The sequence below is a fragment of the Musa acuminata genome, chromosome BXJ3-2 (assembly GCF_036884655.1).
Source record: "Musa acuminata AAA Group cultivar baxijiao chromosome BXJ3-2, Cavendish_Baxijiao_AAA, whole genome shotgun sequence".
NCBI lineage: Eukaryota > Viridiplantae > Streptophyta > Magnoliopsida > Zingiberales > Musaceae > Musa > Musa acuminata.
The window spans coordinates 27,312,635-27,335,735 of NC_088350.1; the positions used below are offsets into that span (position 1 = coordinate 27,312,635).

The 23,101-nt window shown below is 35.3% G+C and overlaps 3 protein-coding genes across 3 annotated transcripts; all 3 read left to right on the top strand.

Moving 5' to 3' along the window:
* Window positions 1-4,144: 4,144 nt before the first annotated feature.
* On the top strand, window positions 4,145-5,600 carry LOC135631574 (receptor-like protein EIX1). The gene is made up of 2 exons (XM_065139305.1): window positions 4,145-5,447; window positions 5,542-5,600. The coding sequence occupies exons 1-2, from the start codon at window positions 4,145-4,147 to the stop codon at window positions 5,598-5,600; spliced, it is 1,362 nt and encodes a 453-aa protein (XP_064995377.1).
* Window positions 5,601-5,754: 154 nt separating this feature from the next.
* On the top strand, window positions 5,755-8,040 carry LOC135631099 (receptor-like protein EIX2). The gene is made up of 2 exons (XM_065138505.1): window positions 5,755-5,885; window positions 6,096-8,040. Exons 1-2 carry the CDS (start codon window positions 5,780-5,782, stop codon window positions 7,922-7,924), a joined length of 1,935 nt encoding a protein of 644 aa, XP_064994577.1. The 5' UTR covers window positions 5,755-5,779; the 3' UTR covers window positions 7,925-8,040.
* Window positions 8,041-16,085: 8,045 nt separating this feature from the next.
* Window positions 16,086-19,557, top strand: LOC135631575 (receptor-like protein EIX2). Its single transcript, XM_065139306.1, has one exon. The coding sequence runs from the start codon at window positions 16,105-16,107 to the stop codon at window positions 19,555-19,557; it is 3,453 nt and encodes a 1,150-aa protein (XP_064995378.1). The 5' UTR covers window positions 16,086-16,104.
* The last annotated feature ends 3,544 nt before the right edge of the window (window positions 19,558-23,101 follow it).

Genomic DNA, 23,101 nt, shown 5'->3' on the forward strand with positions numbered 1-23,101 from the left:
TTTTTGTGAATTTCATGTTACACAATCGAAGAGAATGACGGCTTTTGACTTCCACCATCAATCTCCTATCATATTGTTGAATGTCTATATCTGCTGTCAAGCTTGGTTATGATATGGAATGCGGCACTTGTGGTGGAAATTAAGCAATGAAAAAGCCTCCACCATAAGTTGAGTTTCTAATTTGTTTTGGACATTGACTTATTTTCGTATTACTTGACTTTGACTAGTGACAATTTTGTTGGACACATATTATTGTGGAACGTTCAGCCGCCTCAGGAGATCCCTCATGACAACTTTCTCGTCTAATGGGGCACTCACGCATGCGTTAGGTAAATATGAGCTTATATATTAATACGAGAGCTGCCGGGTTTAGGGGTAGAACTCGCTGTTAAACATGGGCCGGAGAACCCTTCTTCTTCTTGTCCTCACCTTTTCTAGCATTGAATGAAGTAAATGATAATGATTTGAGTGGTTTTTTTTTTATTTTCTTTAATAATGAATTAGACAAATCATTATGTCAAGTAAATGATAATGCTTCAAAGTAGTTATCATTTAACATGACACAATTTCTTTAATAACAATTAACTTAAGATAAATTGATATCCTTAATATATTAAAATAGATATTAATGGTCCAAAATCAACACTTTTGAGTATTTATTACTTTTGTTAGTCACTGATTCAATTAAAATAAAATCTTCACTTAATTGAATGATTCAATATATTAATTGACTTTTTTTTTATTTCCTCTGTTCAAGAATTAGACAAATGGTTGGGTTAAATAAACGATAGTGATCGGAAGTAGCTTTCTTTTGTTTCCTTCAGTAAATGAATTATTTGACACAATATGATGTCCATAATAGTAATTAACATGAGATAAGTTGATGTCCTTAATATATTAAAATAAAGATTAATGTTCCAAAATCAACACTACTAAGTATTTGATTATTTCTTTTAACCACCATTCAATAACTAATTCTTTATTATAAATTTTTGACTCAATTTAATGATTTAACACATTAATAGAGTCTTGTAAATGACAATAATTGAGATCAAAAGAGTGTAAATTATCCATCCTCAACTTAAATCTCAGCAGTTATGGGTATAAGATGCGAAGGGGGGTTCCTTGGTTCCATTGATTCAATGATCGAGATGAGTGATTGAGAGTCCGATTGAATCCTTAGGCTGGTTATTTATAGTTCTTGAACATGGTGGAGCCCTTTCATCAATGGATTGTGCGCTTGTAAGGGAAGCTGCCCACAGCGGCAATGGTGGAGTTGTAAGGCGAGAGGAAGCAAAGCCCAATACATACGGTAAGTTCATTAAAAGAGAATGAACCATCGCATTAAATAATCTAATCAAAAGTTTCATCGAAATTAAAGAATAGGAAATGAGACTTAAGATCGTTCTAGAGATTTGTTTGTCACGACCATCTCCCTCGTGAAGCCAATAAGCCCATGCGTCAAAGAACTCGAAACAAATTTCAATTTGGCCTGGAACATATTCCAAAAAGAGAGGGCCGAACAACATTGTAGGAGAATATGTGGGGAGGTATCTACCGAAAGGTGACAGACAAAGCAATTATCTTGCTGGTGGTGCAGAATATGTGCAAAGAGAGCAGAGATGGGTAATCGGTTGCAGGAGAGCTTCCATAAAAACAGTTTAACTTTAGGAGAGAATAGTAAGCAGCCATATCGCCTTCTAGCCGTGCCAAACCACCTCCTTAGAATCTGATTTAATATATCGATAGAATTGGATTGTTATATCAAGTGTCATCATCAAGAGCTTTAGAAATAGGTATTCTAAGTATCCATTCCATCAGGATTCGTGAAAGAGCCGCTCAAACAAAACGACATTCAAGCGATTAGAAACCAGAAGATTTTTGTTTTATGTCACTTTCCTTTTGCATTTTTTTTTTTTTGAACTTAAAATGGATGATGATGATGCTAAGTTTGAAATGAAATGTAATTATACTAATAGTGCTAATGCATGTCAAAAATTGAAGAGTTACCTAAAGTCGCTTATAACTGTCCTAATGTTTTAAGTAGAAAATCGCATGAAAGATGTTACAATGTTCAGAGCCTAAATCTTGATTGTTTTGATAAAACATAAATAGAAGATTAATCATATTCTATAATATTTCTCTGATCCAAACGAATGCATTTTAATTCAGTTGGGAAACACAAGAAACTGGATTCATGATATGATAGAGCTACAAATTGGTCAGCTAATTTTATTTAGAATTTTAAAGTATATAGCTAGGTGAAAAGAGAATTAATTGATCTCATGAGTTCTATCATACATACGCACACTCTTTATTATATCTTTAAAATTATTTATTTATCTTTTCTCAAAAAGTTATACTACAAATACTTCAAACACCATTATACATCTCTACATCCTGCATTCAAAAAAACCACCATTTACATTATTATTTGACTATACACAATAAGTCATGATGTACTTACGTAAACATCAACTTTCCACTCCTTTCAAAGATTAAACAAAATAAATAATAATAATTTTTAGTTATTTTTTTATTCATTGGTTACTCTTTTCAAAAAGTAACCAACTTATTATGGGGTCAAGTCAATTAGAATGAATTTTTTTATTCATTGATTACTCTTTTTAAAAAAGTAACCAAATTATTAACTGGGTCAAGTAAACGATAACGATTTTGATAGCATTTTTCTTTGATTCCATTCTTAATAGTGGCTTTCTTTTATGAAGCATGTCGTTATCTATCTCTCTTTTTATTTTTTTACCGTGAATTTCATGCTACCTTGACAATTGAAGATCATGAGGGTTGTGATGGCAACATGACCAAATATAAGCAATATACATTGGTACAAGCTTCTTGATCTGAACATTCTAAGGGGTAATGCACCCTTTACGATGGAGCTTGTCCTCCTTCTATTCTAACTTAACAGACATTAGCGGTATTTTCTTTTTTTTAATGGTGCAAGTATTTGAACATTATTTTGAGTTAGTTTTACTTTTATGCCACTTTTCTTTTAGATTTTGGTAATCAGTTTCACCTGAAGCTGAAAATAATAATCATATTAATTAGTTTAATATGAAAAACATTGCACTAACACCACTAATGTTTGTTTTAAGTTCGAAAGAAAATGACTTAATGAAGGGTTGCATTAAGTCATCGATAGTCAACATAAAATTATGTCTGATTTTTTACAAAAAAATATTATATTAAAAATCACTAATAATCATCCCAAACTCAGAAAGAAAAGATGAAGGTTTGTGCTAAATCAATTAAAGCAAATGTAAAACCACGTTTTATGTCACTTTTCTTTTAGATTTTCGTAATTATTTTTACTTAAAAGGGATTATGAAGGTCAATTTTTATCAGGTCAATTTTTATTGACGAATTCCTCCACTCTTTTGGAAGACTAAATATAATAATTATCAGGTCAATTTTTATTGACAAATTCCTCCACTCTTTTGGAAGACAAAATATAATAATTATCAGGTCAAGTAAATAATAATATTTTTATTTTTTTATTCATTGGTTACTTTTTTTCAAAAAGTAACCAAATTATTATTGGATCAAGTAAACTAGAATAATTTTTAGTGACTTTTTTTTATTGATTGATTACCTTTTTCAAAAAGTAGCCAAATTATTAATTGGGTCAAGTAAATGATAAGGATTTTGATAGCATTTTTCTTTGATTCCATTCTTAATCATAGTTTTCTTTCATGAAACATGTCATTCTGACTCTCTCATCTTTTTTTCCCATAAATTTCATACTACATTGACAATTGAAGGGAATGAGGACTTTTGATTTCTACCATCAATCTTCTATCATATTGTTGGATGTCTATATTTATTATCCGGAATGTGACACCTGTGATGAAAATTCAGCAATGAAAAAGCCTCCATCATAAGTGAGTTTTCAATTTGTTTTGGACATTGACTTACTTACCTATAAATTGACTTTGACTAGTGACAATTTTGTTGGACACATCTTCGTGTGGAACGTTCGGACTTTCTCCTTTAACTTGTTCCCATGTTGCTTGACTTTGACTAGTGACAATTTTGTTGGACACAATTTTGTTGGACACACATGAGAGCTTATATAAGCTTGTACACACACACACGAGAGCTGAGGTAGAGCTCACTATTAAACATGGGTGGGAGAACCACTCTTCTTGTCCTAACCTTTTCTCTTACTGTTCTTAGCATTGAGCTTGGGATTTCTCGTGGCTGCCGAGAGACAGAGAGGAAAGCCCTCATCGACTTCAAGCGTGGACTTCATGATCCTTCCAATCGTCTCTCTTCCTGGGTCGGGGAGGACTGTTGTGCGTGGGAAGGTGTTGGCTGCAGCAACATCTCTGGTCATGTTATCAAGCTGGATCTTCGGAATAGACGTCGAATGGATCTATACGAGGGCTACTCTCAACAGGAAGTTAATGATGATCCAGGATGCAGATGGGCACTGCGCGGTGACATAACTCCATCACTGCTTTCTCTCCAACAACTTAGTCACCTGGACCTCAGCGGCAACTATTTTACGCATAAACCTATCCCCAAGTTCTTTGGAGCTTTCAGAAGACTAACATATCTTAACCTCTCAGGTGCAGGCTTCGTGGGTAGAGTACCTGACCAGCTCGGAAATCTATCCACTTTGCAGCATCTCGACCTTTCTTATAACTGCTATGGGGTTGATGAAGGTGATGGCTTCTTCTGCTTGTACCTTGAGAACACAAGATGGATCTCTATGCTCACTTCCCTTCGGCATCTTAACATGACTCGTGTCCGTTTTACAAATGCGGCCAACTGGTTACAAGATTTGAACGTGTTGCCACATGTTCAAGAGATTGAATTGAGTTCTTGTGAATTAGGGATCTTTCCACGTTCGCTATCTCATGTCAACTTCACGTCTCTCACCACTCTTGATTTACGAGGCAATGATATAAACTCCACCGTACCAGATTGGGTGTTCAATATTACTAGCCTCGAGTTCCTTTATCTTGGTGGGAATCACCTATATGGGTTCTTTCCTGATTCTGTTGCGAAGTTGACATCTCTCCGGGCACTCGACTTGTCTGGGAGTGTGTTCCAAGATGGCTTCATGCAGCTAGCTCCTATATTCAATCTCTGCAAGCTCCAAATTCTCTACCTGAGCCAAGTGCCTATCAATGATGTGCTTGCCAATCTAGAAATGGTTTTCTCTAGATGTCTTAAGTATAGCATCGAGGAATTGGATCTCAGCGACACCCAGCTGAGTGGTTCCTTTCCGGATTGGCTAGGGAACATCAAGAATCTAAAATCTCTTGATCTTTCTTTCAACTCCCTCTATGGATCAGTGCCTGCATCTATCGGGAATCTATCATTGCTGCAACATTTAGTTTTATATTCCAATGATTTGAATGGGACGATTTCGAAAGGCATCGGACAACTGAAAAGCCTTGTCTATTTGGATCTCAAAAGTAACTCGTTGAGCTTATCGGAGGATGACCTTGCTAATCTATCAAATTTGAAATATTTGGACATTTCGTACAACTTCATTGAATTGAACAAAAGCGATGATTGGATCCCTCCTTTTCGGCTTCAAAGTCTCTTCATGGATTTCTGCCAAATAGGGCCCACGCCCCAATTTCCAAAATGGCTCCGAACACAGACCACTCTTCGTCAACTATATTTGTCAAGTGCAGGTATCAAAGACATGTTTTTCGATAGGCTTCCTTCTAGTCTTGAGTATTTGGATCTCTCCAATAATGAGATCACTTATGATGCACAACAATATTTCCCAAATCTAATTATGTTGGATCTCAGAAATAATTCTTTATCTGGACATCTTCCTCCAAAAATATTAAACATGATGCCAAGACTCGAATATTTGGATCTCTCCAACAACAAGATTACTGGTGAGATAAATTATTTCTAGATATTTATTTCTCTCAAAAAACTTCTTCTTAGGGCATTTTCATCCGAGAATGTCAAACACAATGCCAAACTTACTATCGTTTGATTTATCTATTGTTTCAAGCTCTTTATTTTTTCTTTTTTAAATACTCTAATTTTCAAAATGGCTCTAAATACAAATATCCCTTCATGTTTTATATTTTCACTTGCAGGAGTAAAAGACATGATTCTCGATGGGCGTCCTTCTAGTCTTGAGCAATTGGATCTTTCTTATAACTCTCTCCATGAATCACAACTTGTATCTCTTGGAAACCTCTCTATGCTGCGATCTTTGAATTTAGGATCCAACAATTTGAAGGGGATGCTTCCGGAAGGCATCAAATGGTTGAAGGGCCTTACATATTTGGATCTCTACAATAACTCGTTGAGCTTATCGGAGGACGACCTTACCAATCTATCAAGTTTGAAATATTTGGACATTTCATACAACTCTATATACTTGAACAAAAGCGATGATTGGATCCCTCCCTTTCAGCTTGACACCCTTTGGATGGGATTCTGCCAAATACTGCCCATGCCCCAATTTCCGAAATGGCTCCGAACACAAACCGATCTTCGTGAATTAGATTTATCAAATACAGGGATCAAAGAAACGATTCCCAACTGGCTTCCATCCGGTCTCCAATATTTGTATCTATCCGATAACAAGATTACTGGTGAGATACCACAATTCTTTCCAAAATTAAAATATTTATCTCTTTCAAATAACTCATTCTCTGGGAATCTTTCACCAAGAATCACAAATACCATGCCAAGCTTACAATGGTTTGATCTATCTATGAATAATATGAGTGGCGGTATTCCCTTCTCTTATTGTCGATCTAGTAATTTGGAAAGGCTTCAGCTTTCTGAAAATAATTTGTCAGGAGAAGTTCCCAATTGCTGGAAAAATTCCTCAAATTTACTTCTTTTAGACTTATCAAACAACAAATTAGTCGGTGGAGTCTCTGATACGCTCTGTAATTTGCAAATGCTAGAGTCACTGCACTTGAGTTACAATAATTTATCCGGGCCGATTCCTCATTGTTTAAAGAGTTGCACAGAACTATCTACTCTCGACTTGGGCCACAACAACTTTATCGGGAACATACCAACTTGGATCGGAGAAAGCCTATTGTATCTGAAGACACTTAGCTTACGCTCGAATGCCTTCAACGGCAGTATTCCTCGATTATCTTTTCTACCATATCTTCGTATCTTGGATCTCTCCAACAACAATCTTTCAGGAACGATACCACAGAGCTTTGGGAGCTTCAGTGCATTAGAAAGCGCTCCTACGTATCAGTGTTGTTACTTCAACAATGACACTCTCTATGCAGAAGATATGTTGCTCTTCATAAAAGGAAGTGAAATCAAGTATACCACCTCTAGACAACTTTCGATTGATACACTTATTGATCTCTCCAACAATTACTTATCTGGAAGCATCCCTGAAGAATTGGGGAATTTGCATGGATTGCGGAGCTTAAATCTATCTGGAAATTACCTTATAGGTCAGATACCAAGAAGCATCGACGGAATGAAACAACTAGAAGTCCTCGATCTCTCAAGAAATAATCTCTCGGGTGCAATTCCATCCGGTTTGGCAACCTTGAATTTCTTAGACCATTTGAATTTATCATATAACAATCTTTCAGGAAGCATTCCCACTGGCAACCAATTGCAAACTTTTACTGATCCATCTATCTACATTGGCAATCCATATCTTTGTGGCCCTCCTCTGCCCATAAATTGTACGGTGAATATAGCGAAGGCCATTGAAGAAGAGCAAAATAAAGATTCTTCTAAGAGCAGAATGGAAATACTTTGGTTATACACGAGCATCACACTAGGATTTATTACTGGATTTTGGATGGTTTGTGGAAGTCTTTTGTTACGACGGACATGGAGGATCACATACTTTCGCGCCATTGATAACATGATTGACAAGCTATACGTGGTGATGGCAGTGACTGTAGCAAAATACAAAAGGAAGCTATGATAACTCTGTTGTTAGAGGGGGTCGACATAATTTATCCGACTTAAGCAATAGCAATGGTATTGGTATCGATCAGTATGTGATACGCTCATGGTTTGCATGTCTTTTCATAACACACCGTCACATGATTTTAATTTTTTCTTTTTGTGCATACTATAGTGACTCTGTTATATGATATGTTAATGTTTGTCTACGTAGTTGTTTGTCAAAACTTTATGTCATCAAAATATGAGTCCTCTGCCTATGGTTTATGAGCTATTATTTGTTTCATGCAGTAGTGGTTATGGTGTTCATATCTATGCTTGTAAGGTGATTCATAATCTAATTAACAAATTCTAACTCTGTTATTAGAGGGGGTCGACATGACTCATCCAACTTAAGCAATAGCAATAGCATTAGTATCAATCAGTATGTAATACGCTCATGACTTGCATGTCATCATGTCACACATCATAAGAGTTTTATCTTGACAACATCAAGGAAAACCATGTAAACCGTAGCATAGGTTTCATTGGACTTATTATTGACACTAACAAGAAGTAAATTACTTTATCATCCAATTAAATTATAAGATGGATCATTGGAGTAGACTCAGAGGAAACAAGAAGCTCATCTCCACATGGAGACACCTCACAAATGTTTAATTAGAGCACCACTTTGTTCCCGCTACATCACATTAATTCTAGGGTGCTCATCATAATACATATACATATATATATATATATATATATATATATATATATATATATATATATATATATATATATATATATATATATATTGCATAATAAAAAAAGTGGAGGAAGAAATAAAGACTTGTTATTTCAAGGGTGAAGTGTATCGAGACATGTTCCACATTGGCAAAAGCTTAGATCTAAACAATCTACATTGAGATTATAATGTGTATGCTTGTAATAAATTTTTTCTTTATTTATGCAAACTTGTTTTAAGTTGAGAAATACTTATTTTGATGTTTGACAAATTCCCTTCTTCGTATCATCGCACCTTCAAATTTTCCTTATTTTTTCTTTCTTCTTCATATCATCCCATTGGTTTTAGCAAACAAAAAAGATTATGAAAAGTTTTTTTTTCTTTTAAGTGCAGAAATACATGTAAAATATCACAAAAGAACTCAACCTCAGAGTATCTCACATTATAAATTGACAAGAATAACATGGACACCAAATCAATCAAATAATTCAATAGGAAATATTCTGTTTGGCTTTAGACAAATCTTACACACATTATTCTTTGTATCGATTGCTACCTAACGGAGGCACACTCGCTGAACATCATGTGCTCTTCTTCACCCTAAACAAATATATAAGTATATTATACATAAGAAGGAAGCAATATGGTTTATTGGACCATCGATTATTGTTTTGGTTAACGGCTTCATTAGTAATGTCTTAATTGATAATACAATGGGCTCTTATTGGCTTAAATTTGCATAATTGAATCCTTGTTCATTTAAATTAAAATGTCGAAAAGATAAGCAAAAATACCATGAATATTCTTATTGACACAGAAGAGTTATTAATAATTGAGTTTCTACATCTCTATTCCACCGGTCAAACGTGAATGATTAAAGTTTTTAGATTTTGCTTTACTAAGGGATTGATACGAAAAGATAACTGTCTTTAATCAAAACTTTGACACAGGGGTACCAATTTGTTTAAAAAATAAAAATTAATTTTCTTAATTTACTATGTTGGTGGGAATTAAAATATAATATATTCTCTAGATCGTGAAATATTGTTCTCCTAGTCACTTGCGACTACTACCCGAATATATCTACATCATATAGATGATAGATCATTTTTATTATTTTTTTGCTGACTTTCACGTCTCATTGTGAGCTACTTTCACCATATTATGGGAATCACCACTACGATGATATTACTATTGCACCACTTTCGTTTTGTTTTGTCACGATAATAACCCCCACTGTAATGGCTCCCACAACGATCACCTTCATAGCAATGGCTCCTATGACGATAACCTCCGAGACCCTTAGGACTTCCCTCTCCCATGACTCCCTTTTTCAATGTTTCTATCGGGGGAGTTAGAGAGGGAGGTCATAAGAGCAATATGACCTTAATATACTATGATAAGGACAAGGATAGAAGAGGTGGATGAAGGCATGAGCTTGAAACTTCCTCGAGAAGGTGATGTAGTTTTAGACGCACAACGATAGTGAAGGACGAGGGTGAGGGAGAGGGCAAGAGTTAAGACGATAAACAAAGACGCAGGCACAAAGCTAGCATTGAGAACAAGAGGTGGAGAGCGAGGTGGGGCCAAGATAAACTCGTCTTTTAAAAAATAAAAAATATTTTATGAGAATTAAGCAAAAAGAGAGAGCTCTCGAGGAACAAATAGAAAATTAAAGTTTTTTTTAGAGAATATATAATAATTATAATTATAATACTAATAATTTTGCCCAACTTTTAATCGTGGTCTCGACGTCTCTACCGCCCCTACAACAGCGGTTCGTTCTTCTAACGACTCTTATTCCTACTACTTTGTCGGAAGAAGCGGCGATCTCGAGTTCCAGGAGCTGAGCTGCCACATCTCAGGGACGCCACGTGAACCTAAGGGGTTACGGGTAAAAGAGGAAGGAAGAGCAAAGATGTCGGAGGATCGACTGGCTTTAACTCCGGCGACGTCACTGCGTCCCATTAGCATTAGAAGTGTTCAGGGTTTGGAGGGAATAATGTGATGACACTGAACTGCTCGATCGCTACATGCATCATATATTATCGTATCAACCACACCGAATCAACTCAGAGACGGCAGACCAGGCAAGCTTTTCCAATGGTTTGTTGGCATGGATCCCGCGACCGGTCGCGGTTTGGAAGCCACCTGTTCGTCTCTCTCTCTCTCTCCACAACACCACCCACCCCATCAATGTTGTACCTTCCACCACTTCTTTACACACCAACCTTCTCCTTCTCCCTTCAGAAACCGATCCCCTAACCCCCCTCTCAGTCCATCTGTCACTACATCCTTGCAGAATTCGAGCTCGTGGGCTCCTCTTCCTTTTGCACCTCCTCCTCTGCCTCTGATGGATCTTTAAGCACGGTCGAAATCCAAGATGCCTCATAATATCGAAATAAAATTGATAATAGGTTCGAGTAAGCATCGTGGTTTAATATAATTATTATTTTTAATTATTGAACAGATTATTTAAACCGATCAATTGAACACTTTTTTTTTATTTTTAAAGAGAATTTCCCCTTTCTTCCTCCAATTGAATCGATTTTATCTATCAATCCAAACCGGTTCAAATTAATATTATATATTATAAGTTTAATAATAAATAAATTGTTTATTTAATTAAACAAATAATATATATATATATATATATATATATATATTATTTAAAATATGATAAAACATAACAAAATAATATTAATTATATATTAATAAAAAGTTAAATTGATCAATAAAATATTTAAATATTAATCAAATAGAATGTGATTATAGTGCTACGTAAAATAATATATCATATCATATTTCGTTTAGACATTCGGGTTGATTAGTATGTTACTGTATAATTAATAGATATCATATTTGAAACAATGTACGAGTAAATTTTTTTTATTTTTTAAACTAATAATAAATTCTATAATTTTAATTAACATTTTAATACAAAAATCAATTAAATAAAAAATAAGTAATACTTATATACACCTTATGTAGAGGTTTTCATCTTAGAAACCAATATATTTCATACTTGAATCCCTATTCTCATTATTTTAACAGAATTAAGATAAAAATCTCTACATAAGCATGAATTTCTCTAGCAAATTCATGCTAAATATATATAGCGCTCATTCTCTAAGGCTATTAAGGTTTCTTTTCTGAAAACTATTGCGTATTTTCGGCGTTAATCCAACTCCATGCATGGCTGATAAGACAAAGGTGCTCTCTCTCTCTCTCTCTCTCTCTCTCTTCCACATAAGAACGAAGACAAAATGACTTGTTTGCCGGCCTCCGGACTGAGAATTATAAATAAAGAGATGGCAAGTCATAGCAAGCAAGAGAAGAAGCCTCGCAAGTTCGTAATGCTTCAAGAAATTAGTGATGCATGCTTGGTATCGTAAATCCATTAGCCACGAATGCTGCTGAAAGATTCTTCATGTTATCACACGCCATCGTTTGAATTGCTCCATCTTCCTTCTGCATCCTGCTTCTTGTCCAAGCACGAACACAGTATGATAGAGAGCTGACAGCAAAACCATGCTCTCGCTCGGTTTGCGGACATGATGGATGCCGTCATTAGCCTCAACTCGTCTTTGTATACTTAACGGGGAGTTGTATGTCGTTAGGAAACCCACGGACGCATGCATGCATGCATGCCTGCTTCCTAATTTGCTTCTTTACTACTCCAACTAGGATTCTGTATATTGATCATCTTAAACTTTTAGAACTACCGATCACCCTTTGTTTATGAAAGGGTCAAATATTCTTTAATTATGTGATTTACACAAATCATGAAGTCATGGGAGCAATTGAGGAATGTCAAATCTTTTTTATAAGAAGGCTATAGATTGGTCAGAACCATAATTAAAGAATTGTGATCTCGTTTCTCTTCGAGCCTCTTCTGATGCCTCATATGTACGCAACAACAAAACTTGATGCCACGGCTGAATTCAATGCTTGCTATGGATGTACTTACAAAGCTTTTAACTACACAGAAAAAGAATGCGAGAAGCGAAACAAGACATGCATAGAAGAGTAGTTGAGTTTGTCTCAAGTTTACACAGAAGCGCAGTGTCCTAAACATTTGACTTGGGTATGGCTGTTGATCTGCAGGAAATAAAAATGGTGGTGGTCAACATTTCCTAATCCATGATAAGCATCTCAAGGTTCTCTTTGGTGCTAAGTTTTCTTTCCCACTACTTGTGACATCATTCCAATTCCTAACCCATACATAAGAAACTTGTCATACTATCTGATATATTCAAACCTTTGACCATGTTGGTGCATTAGCTGATCCCTCACCTAAACTATTTTGGATACCACTTGAATCACCAAATATTGGTCAACACTTGGGCAATTCCCTTTTTCTTTAATGGGGATGTAGGAAGCATTGGAACAAAGATGATGCACAATGCAACATATAGATGAGCTGGAAGAGTGCTTAAACCTATTCATCAGCTAATGATTTATGCTGATGCAAGTTCAAAGATCCATCTACATATAGATCTAAATTGCTTTCTTGATCATTTATATTATATATATATATATATATATTATATATATTATCTGGAATAGCAATGAGCTTGCTTTGGTTGTTGAATGCGAGCGTACAATGAACATGGCAATGCTCGACAATTAATCGGTTGCATCGATGGAAGGGCTTGCTGTTGCATTTAGAACTCGATGCACTTACATGTGGCTGTATACAGAGAAACCATTGAGGATCAAACAAGTCGATACGACTATTGCAGTAACAAAATTAAAATTTATATCACTGAATAGAAATTAACCAGAGATAAAATGATATTCTTAATACATTACAAAATAGATTAATACTTTAAAATCACAACTCTTAGGTATTTGACTACGACTATATACTAATCCAATCACTAATCTTTGATGACACATTATCATTACAATTGAATGATTGAAGTGAAATAAATGACAATGATTTGAGTGACTTTTCTTTCATTTATTCATTCAAAAATTGGATAAATGGTTGGGTCAAGTAAACAATGGTAATTCATAGTAGCTTTCTTTGATTGTGAATAAATTGTTTGACACGATATGATATCCTTAATAGCAATTAACTTGGGAAAAGTTATCTTTAATATATTGCAATAGAGATCAATGCTCCAAAATCAACATTATTGAGTATTTGAGTTCTTTTGTTAGCAACTGATTCAATCATCAATCTTTTATGATAAATTTTTGATTTAATTGAATGATTCAGACACATTAACGAAGTCAAGTAAACGATAATGATTTAAGTGACTTTTTATTATTATTTAAGAATGGGACAAATTACTGGGTCAAGTAAATGATGGTGATTCATATTAGTTTTCTTTGGTTGCCTTTGGTGAATGGATTGTTTGACACCACACGATATCCTTAATACATTGCAATGATTATTTGACACCACCACTCTAAAATTGATACTCCTGAATATTTGAATGTTGAATCAATCACTAACCTTTGACGATAAATTCTCGACTCAATTGAATGATTCAACACATCAGTGAAGTCAAGTAAATGACAATGATTTGAGTGACTTTTCTTTGTTTCCTTCAATCATGAATTAGACAAATTGTTGCGTCAAGTAAACGAGAGTGATTTAGAGTTGCTTTCTTTGGTTGCCTTTAGTGAATGGATCATTTAACATGACATGATACCGTTAATAGTAATTAAATTGTGATAAGTTAATATCCTTAATACATTGAAATATAGATTAATAATCCAAAATCAACACTCTTGAATAATTAAATAATTTAATATTAGTAAAATCAATTAAATAATTCAATACATTAGTGAAGTCAAGTAAATGACAATGATTTAAGTGACTTTTCTTTGTTTCCTTCAACCATGAATTAGACAAATTGTTGCGTCAAGTAAACGATAACGATTGAAAGCAACTTTCTTTGGTTGCCTTAAGTGAATGGATTGTTTGACATAACATGATGTCATTAATAGCAATTAACATAAGATAAGTTGATGTCTTCAATACAATCAAATAGAGATTAATACTCCAAAATTAATACTCTTAAGTATTTGATTACTTCTTTTAGCCACTGATTCAATAACTAACTTATTTTTAATTATATATTCTTGACTCGATTGAATGATTCAAAACAAGTAAATGATAATGATTTGAGTGATTTTTCTTTGTTTTCTCAATTTAAAAATTAAATAAAATCGTTAAGTCAAGTAAATGATCATGATTAATAGTAGCTTTCTTTCATTATCTTCAACAAATAGATTGTTTGACATGACACCGATTATAGATGAAAGGTCTATACAATTTTTAGCTAATACAAATAAGAAGTCAGTCACACCATCTTGAATGCTTATTGTGTCTAGAAGATATCTTAGACAAGTATAATTAATACAGAATAGTATAATTTGTGTCAGTTGGAATTAATTAATACATCTCTTAGACAATAACAATACCATCTTCAATAGTATATTAATAATTAATACTTATTATTATAAATAATAAGTCATCTCCAACATAGTATTATCTAATAGTAATCCATTCATTCAAAAGATAAGTATATGCTATCTTCATAATAAAAAAAATAAAAAAACACATAGGAGTAATTAAGTGTACCTCTATAACTACAGACAATTTACTTTCCTATTGTTTGGTAATAGGAAAATGGATATATTTATACACATCTGTTGGGATTGAACATGATTGAAGATAAGTTCATCAGCCTACCTCCTCTAGTTAACGATTGATGCTGATGTAAGATGTCGAAACAATCGCTCCATGTATAATTTTCAACAATATGTATGACATTTCAAATATTTATCATAAATCATGGTAAATTTCTCAATTTCTTTGGAATTCTTTTTTTTATTAAAAGAAAGATAACTTTCATTGAATCAGAAAAAGGCAGCAGAAGCACTGAAAGGTATGCCAAAGGCTTGGTGCTTATAACATCGTGAGAACCTAAAGTTTCTACGAAAAATAAAAAATAATAATTGATGCATTTTGCAATTTAAGAATCATGGTAGAGATCAAAAGAGTGCTCTTTTGCCATAAATTACATGCTACACTGACGAGGGCTTTTTACTTCCACCACTAATCTCCAATCATGCTGTTTGGATGTCTGCTTATATATGTGGTTAAGTTCGGTTAGTGATACTGTCTGATGTATAATAAATACATCATTTCTCCAATGGTTTGACTGGTAGTAGATTAGGATTATGATCAGGAATGCGACACCAGTGGTGGAAATTAAGCTATGGAAAAGCCTCCACCATATGTGAGTTTCCAATTTGTTTTGGACATTGACTTGCTTCCTTGACTTTGACTAGTGACAATTTTGTTGGACATCTTCGTGTGGAACGTTCAGCCTCATCCAGGAGTTCCCTCCTGACAACTTTCTCCACCAACGGGGCACTCACGCATGCATTACGCAAATATGAACTTATATACAGACACGAGGCTTTAGGGGTAGATCTCACCGTTAAACATGGGCGGGAGAACCCCTCTTCTTGTCCTCACCTTTTCTCTTGCTGTTCTGAGCATTAAGCTTGGGATTTCTCATGGCTGCCGAGAGACGGAGAGGAAAGCCCTCATCGACTTCAAGCGTGGACTTCATGATCCTTCCAATCGTCTCTCTTCCTGGGTCGGGGAGGACTGTTGTGCGTGGGAAGGTGTTGGCTGCAGCAACATCTCTGGTCATGTTATCAAGCTGGATCTTCGGAATAGACGACGAATGGATCTATATGAAGACTGCTCTCATCAGGAGGTGTACGACTTTTTGGATGATGATCCAGGATGCAGATGGGCACTGCGCGGTGACATAACTCTATCACTGCTTTCTCTCCAACAACTTAGACACCTGGACCTCAGCGGCAACTATTTTACGCATAAACCTATCCCCAAGTTCTTTGGAGCTTTCAGAAGACTAACATATCTTAACCTCTCAGGTGCAGGCTTCGTGGGTAGAGTACCTGACCAGCTCGGAAATCTATCCACTTTGCAGCACCTCGACCTTTCTTATAACTGCTATGGGGATGATGAAGATGATGACTTCTTCTGCTTGTACCTTGAGAACACGAGATGGATCTCTATGCTCACTTCCCTTCGACACCTTAACATGAATTGGGTCGATTTGACAGATGCATCCAACTGGCTGCAAGATTTGAACGTGCTACCACGTGTTCAAGAGATTGAATTAAGTTCTTGTGAATTAGGGACCTTTCCCCGTTCGCCATTTCAAGTCAACTTCACATCTCTCACCACTCTTGATTTACGAGGCAATGATATAAACTCCACCATACCAGATTGGGTGTTCAATATTACTAGCCTCGAGTTCCTTTATCTTGGTGGGAATGACCTACATGGGTTCTTTCCTAATTCTATTACGAAGTTGACATCTCTCAAGGCACTCGACTTGTCTGGGAGTGTGTTCCAAGATGGCTTCATGCAGCTAGCTCCTATATCCAATCTCTGCAAGCTCCAAATTCTCTACCTGAGCCAAGTGCCTATCAATGATGTGCTTGCCAATCTAGAAATGGTTTTCTCTAGATGTCTTAGGAATAGCATGGAGGAATTGTACCTCGGAGGCACCCAACTGAGTGGTTCCTTTCCGGATTGGTTAGGGAACATCAAGAATCTTAAATCTCTTGATCTTTCTTTCAACTCTATCTATGGATCAGTGCCTGCATCTATCGGGAATCTATCATCGCTGCAACATTTGTATTTATATTCCAATGAGTTGAAGGGGACGATTTCGAAAGGCATCGGACAACTGAAGAGCCTTGTTGATTTGGATCTCTCCAATAACTCGTTGAGCTTATCGGAGGACGACCTTGCTAATCTATCGAGTTTGAAATATTTGGACATTTCTTACAACTTCATTGAATTGAACAAAGCCGATGACTGGATCCCTTCTTTTCAGCTTCAAAGTCTCCTCATGGATTTCTGCCAAATAGGGCCGACGCCCCAATTTCCAAATTGGCTCCGAACACAGACCACTCTTCGTCAACTATATTTGTCAAGTGCAGGTATCAAAGACATGTTTTTCGATAGGCTTCCTTCTAGTCTTGAGTATTTGGATCTTTCGTATAACTCTCTCAATGGATCATTGCCTGCTTCTCTTGGAAACCTCTCTATGCTACACTCTTTGATTTTAAGTTCCAATTATCTGAGTGGGATGTTTCCGGAAGGCATCAAACGGTTGAAGGGCCTCGTCTATTTGAATCTTTACAATAACTCGTTGAGCTTATCGGAGGATGACCTTTCTAATCTATCAAGTTTGAAAATTTTGGACATTTCATACAACTCTATACACTTGAACAAAAGCGATGACTGGATCCCTCCCTTTCAACTTAACTCCCTTCGCATGGGATTCTGCCAAATACTGCCCATTCCCCATTTTCCTAAATGGCTTCGTACACAAACCACTTTTGGTGAATTAGATTTATCAAATACAGGTATGAAAGAAACGATTCCCAATTGGCTTCCATCCGGTCTCGAATATTTGGATCTCTCCAATAATATGATTGGTATGATTGGCGGTGATGTACCATATTATTTTCCAAATCTAACTGTATTGGATCTCAGCAATAACTCGTTATCAGGATATTTTCCTCTAAAATTATCAAACATGATGCCAAAACTGAGATATTTATTTCTTTCAAGTAACTCATTCTCAGGAAATCTTCCACCAAGAATCTCAAACACAATGCCAAGCTTACAATGGTTTGATCTATCTACAAATAATATGAGTGGTGAGATTCCCTTTTCTTATTGTCAATTGAGGAATTTGGAAGGGCTTCAGCTTTCTGAGAATAATTTGTCAGGAGAGGTTCCTAATTGCTGGAAAAATTCCTCAAATTTACTTCTTTTAGACTTATCAAGCAACAAATTAGTAGGTGGAGTCCCTGATTCGCTATGTAATTTGCAAACGCTAGAGTCACTGCATTTGAGTCACAATAATTTATCTGGGCCGATTCCTCATTGTTTAAAGAGTTGCACAGAACTATCTACTCTCGACTTGGGCCACAACAACTTTATCGGGAACATACCAACTTGGATCGGAGAAAGTCTCTTGTACTTGAAGACACTTAGCTTACGCTCCAATGCCTTCACCGGCAACATTCCTCAATTATCTTCTCTACCATCTCTTCGAATCTTGGATCTCTCCAACAACAATCTTTCAGGAACGATACCACAAAGTTTTGGGGACTTCAGTGCGTTAAAAAGTGCTCCTATGTATCAGTGTTGTTACTTCAACAATGATAGTCTCTCTGTGGAAGATATGTGGCTCTTTATAAAAGGAAGTGAAATCAAGTATACTACCTCCAGACAACTTTCAATTGATACACTTATTGATCTCTCCAACAATTACTTATCTGGAAACATCCCTGAAGAATTGGGGAATTTGCATGGATTGCGGAGCTTAAATCTATCCGGAAATTACCTTATAGGTAAGATACCAAGAAGCATCGACGGAATGAAACAACTAGAAGTTCTCGATCTCTCAAGAAATAATCTCTCGGGTGCAATTCCCTCTGATTTGGCGGCTTTGAATTTCTTAGACCATTTGAATTTATCATATAATAATCTTTCAGGAAGCATTCCCACTGGCAACCAATTTCAAACTTTTACTGATCTATCTATCTACGTTGGTAATCCATATCTTTGTGGCCCTCCTCTACCCACAAATTGTACGATGAATATAACGAAGGCCATTAAAGAAGAGCAAAATGAAGATTCTTCTGAGAGCAGAATAGAAACACTTTGGTTATACACGAGCATCACGCTAGGATTTATTATCGGATTTTGGGTGATTTGTGGAAGTCTTTTGTTGCGACGGACATGGAGGATCGCGTACTTCCATGCCATTGATAACATGTGTGACAAGCTATACGTGGTGATAGTAGTGACCGTGGCAAAATACAAAAGGAAGCTATGATAACTCTGTTGTTAAAGGGGGTCGACATGACTCATCCAACTTAAGCAATAGCAATGACATTAGTATCGATCAGTATTTGATACGCTAATGGCTTGCTTGTCTTTTCATAACACACCGATTTTAATTTCTCAATTTTGTGCATGCTATAATGACTGTTATATGATCTGTTGATGTTTGTGTATGTAGTTTGTTTGTTAAAACTTTAGGTCATCAAAATATGAGTTCTCTGCCTATGTTTTATGCGCTGGCATTTATTTCAAGCAGCAGTGTTTATGGTGTTCAATAGTCATAACCACCGATAATGGTAAATTCTTAGTTCAATTGAATAATTCAATAACAAGTAAATAACAATGATTTGGGTAATTTGTCCATCCTCAACTTAAATCTCAGCAGTTATGGGTATAAGATGCCAAGGGGGGTTCCTTGGTTCCATTGATTCAATGATCGAGATGAGTGATTGAGAGTCCGATTGAATCTTTAGGCTGGTTATTTATTGTTCTTGAGCATGCTGGAGCCCTTTCATCGATGGATTGTGCGCTTGTAAGGGAAGCTGCCCACAGCAGCAATGGTGGAGTTGGAAGGCGAGAGGAAGCAGAGCCCAATACCTACGGTAAGTTCAGTAAAAGAGAATGAACCATCACATTAAATAATCTAATCAAAAGTTTCATGGAAATTAAAGAATAGGAAATGAGACTTAAGATCGTTCTAGAGATTTGTTTGTCACGACCATCTCCCTCGTGAAGCCAATAAGCCCATGCGTCAAAGAACTCGAAACAAATTTCAATTTGGCCTGGAGCATATTCCAAAAAGAGAGGGCTGAACAACATTGTAGGAGAATATGTGGGGAGGTATCTACCGAAAGGTGACAGACAAAGCAATTATCTTGCTGGTGGCGTAGAATATGTGCAAAGAGGTCAGAGATGGGTAATCGGTTCCAGGAGAGCTTCCATAGAAAGAGTTTTAACTTTAGGAGAGATAGGAAGGAGCCACATCGCCTTCTAGCCCTGCCAAACCTCCTCCTTAGAATCTGATTTGATATACCGATAGAATTGGATTGTTATATCAAGTGTCATCATCAAGAGCTTTAGAAACAGGTATTCTAAGTATCCATTCCATCAGGATCCGTGAAAGAGCCGCTCAAACAAAACGACATTCAAGCGATTAGAAACCAGAAGATTTTTGTTTTATGTCACTTTCATTTTAGATTTTTGTTTTTTTTTTGAACTTAAAATGGATGATGATGATGATGCTAAGTTTGAAATGAAATGTATTATACTAATAGTGCTAATGCATGTCAAAAATTGAAGAGTTACCTAAAGTCGCTTATAACTGTCCTAATGTTTTAAGTAGAAAATCTCATGAAAGATGTTATAATGTTCAAAGCCTAAATCTTGGTTGTTTTGATGAAAACATAAATAGAAGATTAATCATATTCTATAATATTTCTCAGATCCAAACGAATGCATTTTAATTCAGTTGGGAAACACAAGAAGTTGATTGATGATATGATAGAGCTACAAATTGGTCAGCTAATTTTATTTAGAATTTTAAAGTATATAGCTAGGTGGAAAGAGAATTAATTGATCTCATGAGTTCTATCAGACGCACACTCTTTATTATATCTTTAAAATTATTTATTTTTCTTTTCTCAAAAAGTTATACTACAAATACTTAAAACACCATTATACATCTCTACATCCTCCGTGCAAAAAAACCACCATTTACATTATTATTTGACTATATACAATAAGTCATGATGTACTTACGTAGACATCAACTTTCCACTCCTTTCAAAGATTAAACAAAATAAATAATAATAATTTTTAGTTTTTTTTTTATTCATTGGTTACTCTTTTCAAAAAGTAACCAACTTATTATGGGGTCAAGTCAATTAGAATGAATTTTTTTATTCATTGATTACTCTTTTTGAAAAGTAGCCAAATTATTAATTGGGTCAAGTAAACTATAACGATTTTGATAACATTTTTCTTTTATTCCATTCTTAATCGTGGCTTTCTTTTATTAAATATGTCGTTATCTATCTTTCTCTTATCTCTTTCTCTTCTATTCGGAATATGACGCTTGTGGTGAAAATTAAGCAATGAAAAAGCCTCCATCATGAGTGAGTTTCCAATTTGTTTTGGACATTGACTTGTTTTAGTATTACTTGACTTTGACTAGTGACAATTTTGTTGGACATATATTCGTGTGAAACGATTTAGCCTCGTCCAGGAGATCGCTTGTGACATCTTTCTCCTCTAATGGGGCACTTAGGCATGCGTTAAGCAAATATGAGCTTATATACACATATGAGAGCTGTCGGTTTTAGGGTTTGAGCTCACTGTTAAACATGGGCGGGAGAACCCTTCTTGTCCTCACCTTTTTTCTTACTGTTTGGCATTGAGTGAAGTTAAATAAATGATCATGATTTAAATAATTTTTTTATTTTTTCAATCATAAATTAGATAAATCATTATGTCTAAGTAAACGATAGTAGTTGAAAGTAGTTATCTTTGGTTACCTTCAGTTAATGTATCATTTAACATGACACGATGTCCTTAATAATAATTAACTTGAGATATACTGATATCATTAATAACTTTGGATTCTAACTTGGTGGGTATGGGTGCTCTCCTTGTTGACTTGACTATAGAGTGGCGTGGCAACGTTTATGACGTGTCTGGGGTCCAAAATATACGTTATCATACTGCACCTCCTATGTGATTCTTCTTAAAATTTCTATCTTACTATTATCTAGGGGATGATTTGTCTGAAGGACCCCAAGGGATCTGTCAATTACATGTAAAATGATTCCTTGCCTTTGAGAATTGGCATCAGCTCAATTATAATGGCCCTAGTAATATGGATGCTGCTGGAGAGGCTGGTTTTCTTATTCGGAATAATAATAAGTGTGCTTTGGATGTTGGATGCAAGCGTACAATGAACATGCCAATACTCTACAATTAATCCGTCGCATCGATGGAAGAGCTTGCTGTTGCATTTAGAACTTGATGCACTTACATGTGGTTGTATACAAAGAAACCATTGAGGATCAAACAAGTCGCAATGGTTATTACAGCAACAAAATTAAAATTTATATCACTGAATAGCAATTAACTAGAGATAAAAGGATATTCTTAATACATTGCAAAATAGATTAATACTTTAAAATTACAACTCTTAGGTATTTGACTACTGCTACATAGTAAATAATGATAATTTGGAGTTGCTTTGTTTGATTGTCTTCGATGAATAGATACTAAACAATGGTTATTTGGAATAGCTTTCTTTGATTGTCTTAGATGAATAGATTGTTTGATAAGATATGATGTCCTTAATAGCAATTAACTTAGGATAAGTTATGTCCTTTGCAAAACAGATTAATGCTCCAAAATCAATATTATTGAGTATTTGATTGCTTCTGTTAGCCACTGATTCAATTATTTTTTATAATAAATTCTTAGCTTAGTCGAATGATATTCAATCATTAGTCTTTTAGATAAATTCTCGATTTAATTGAATAATTCAAATACATTAATGAAGT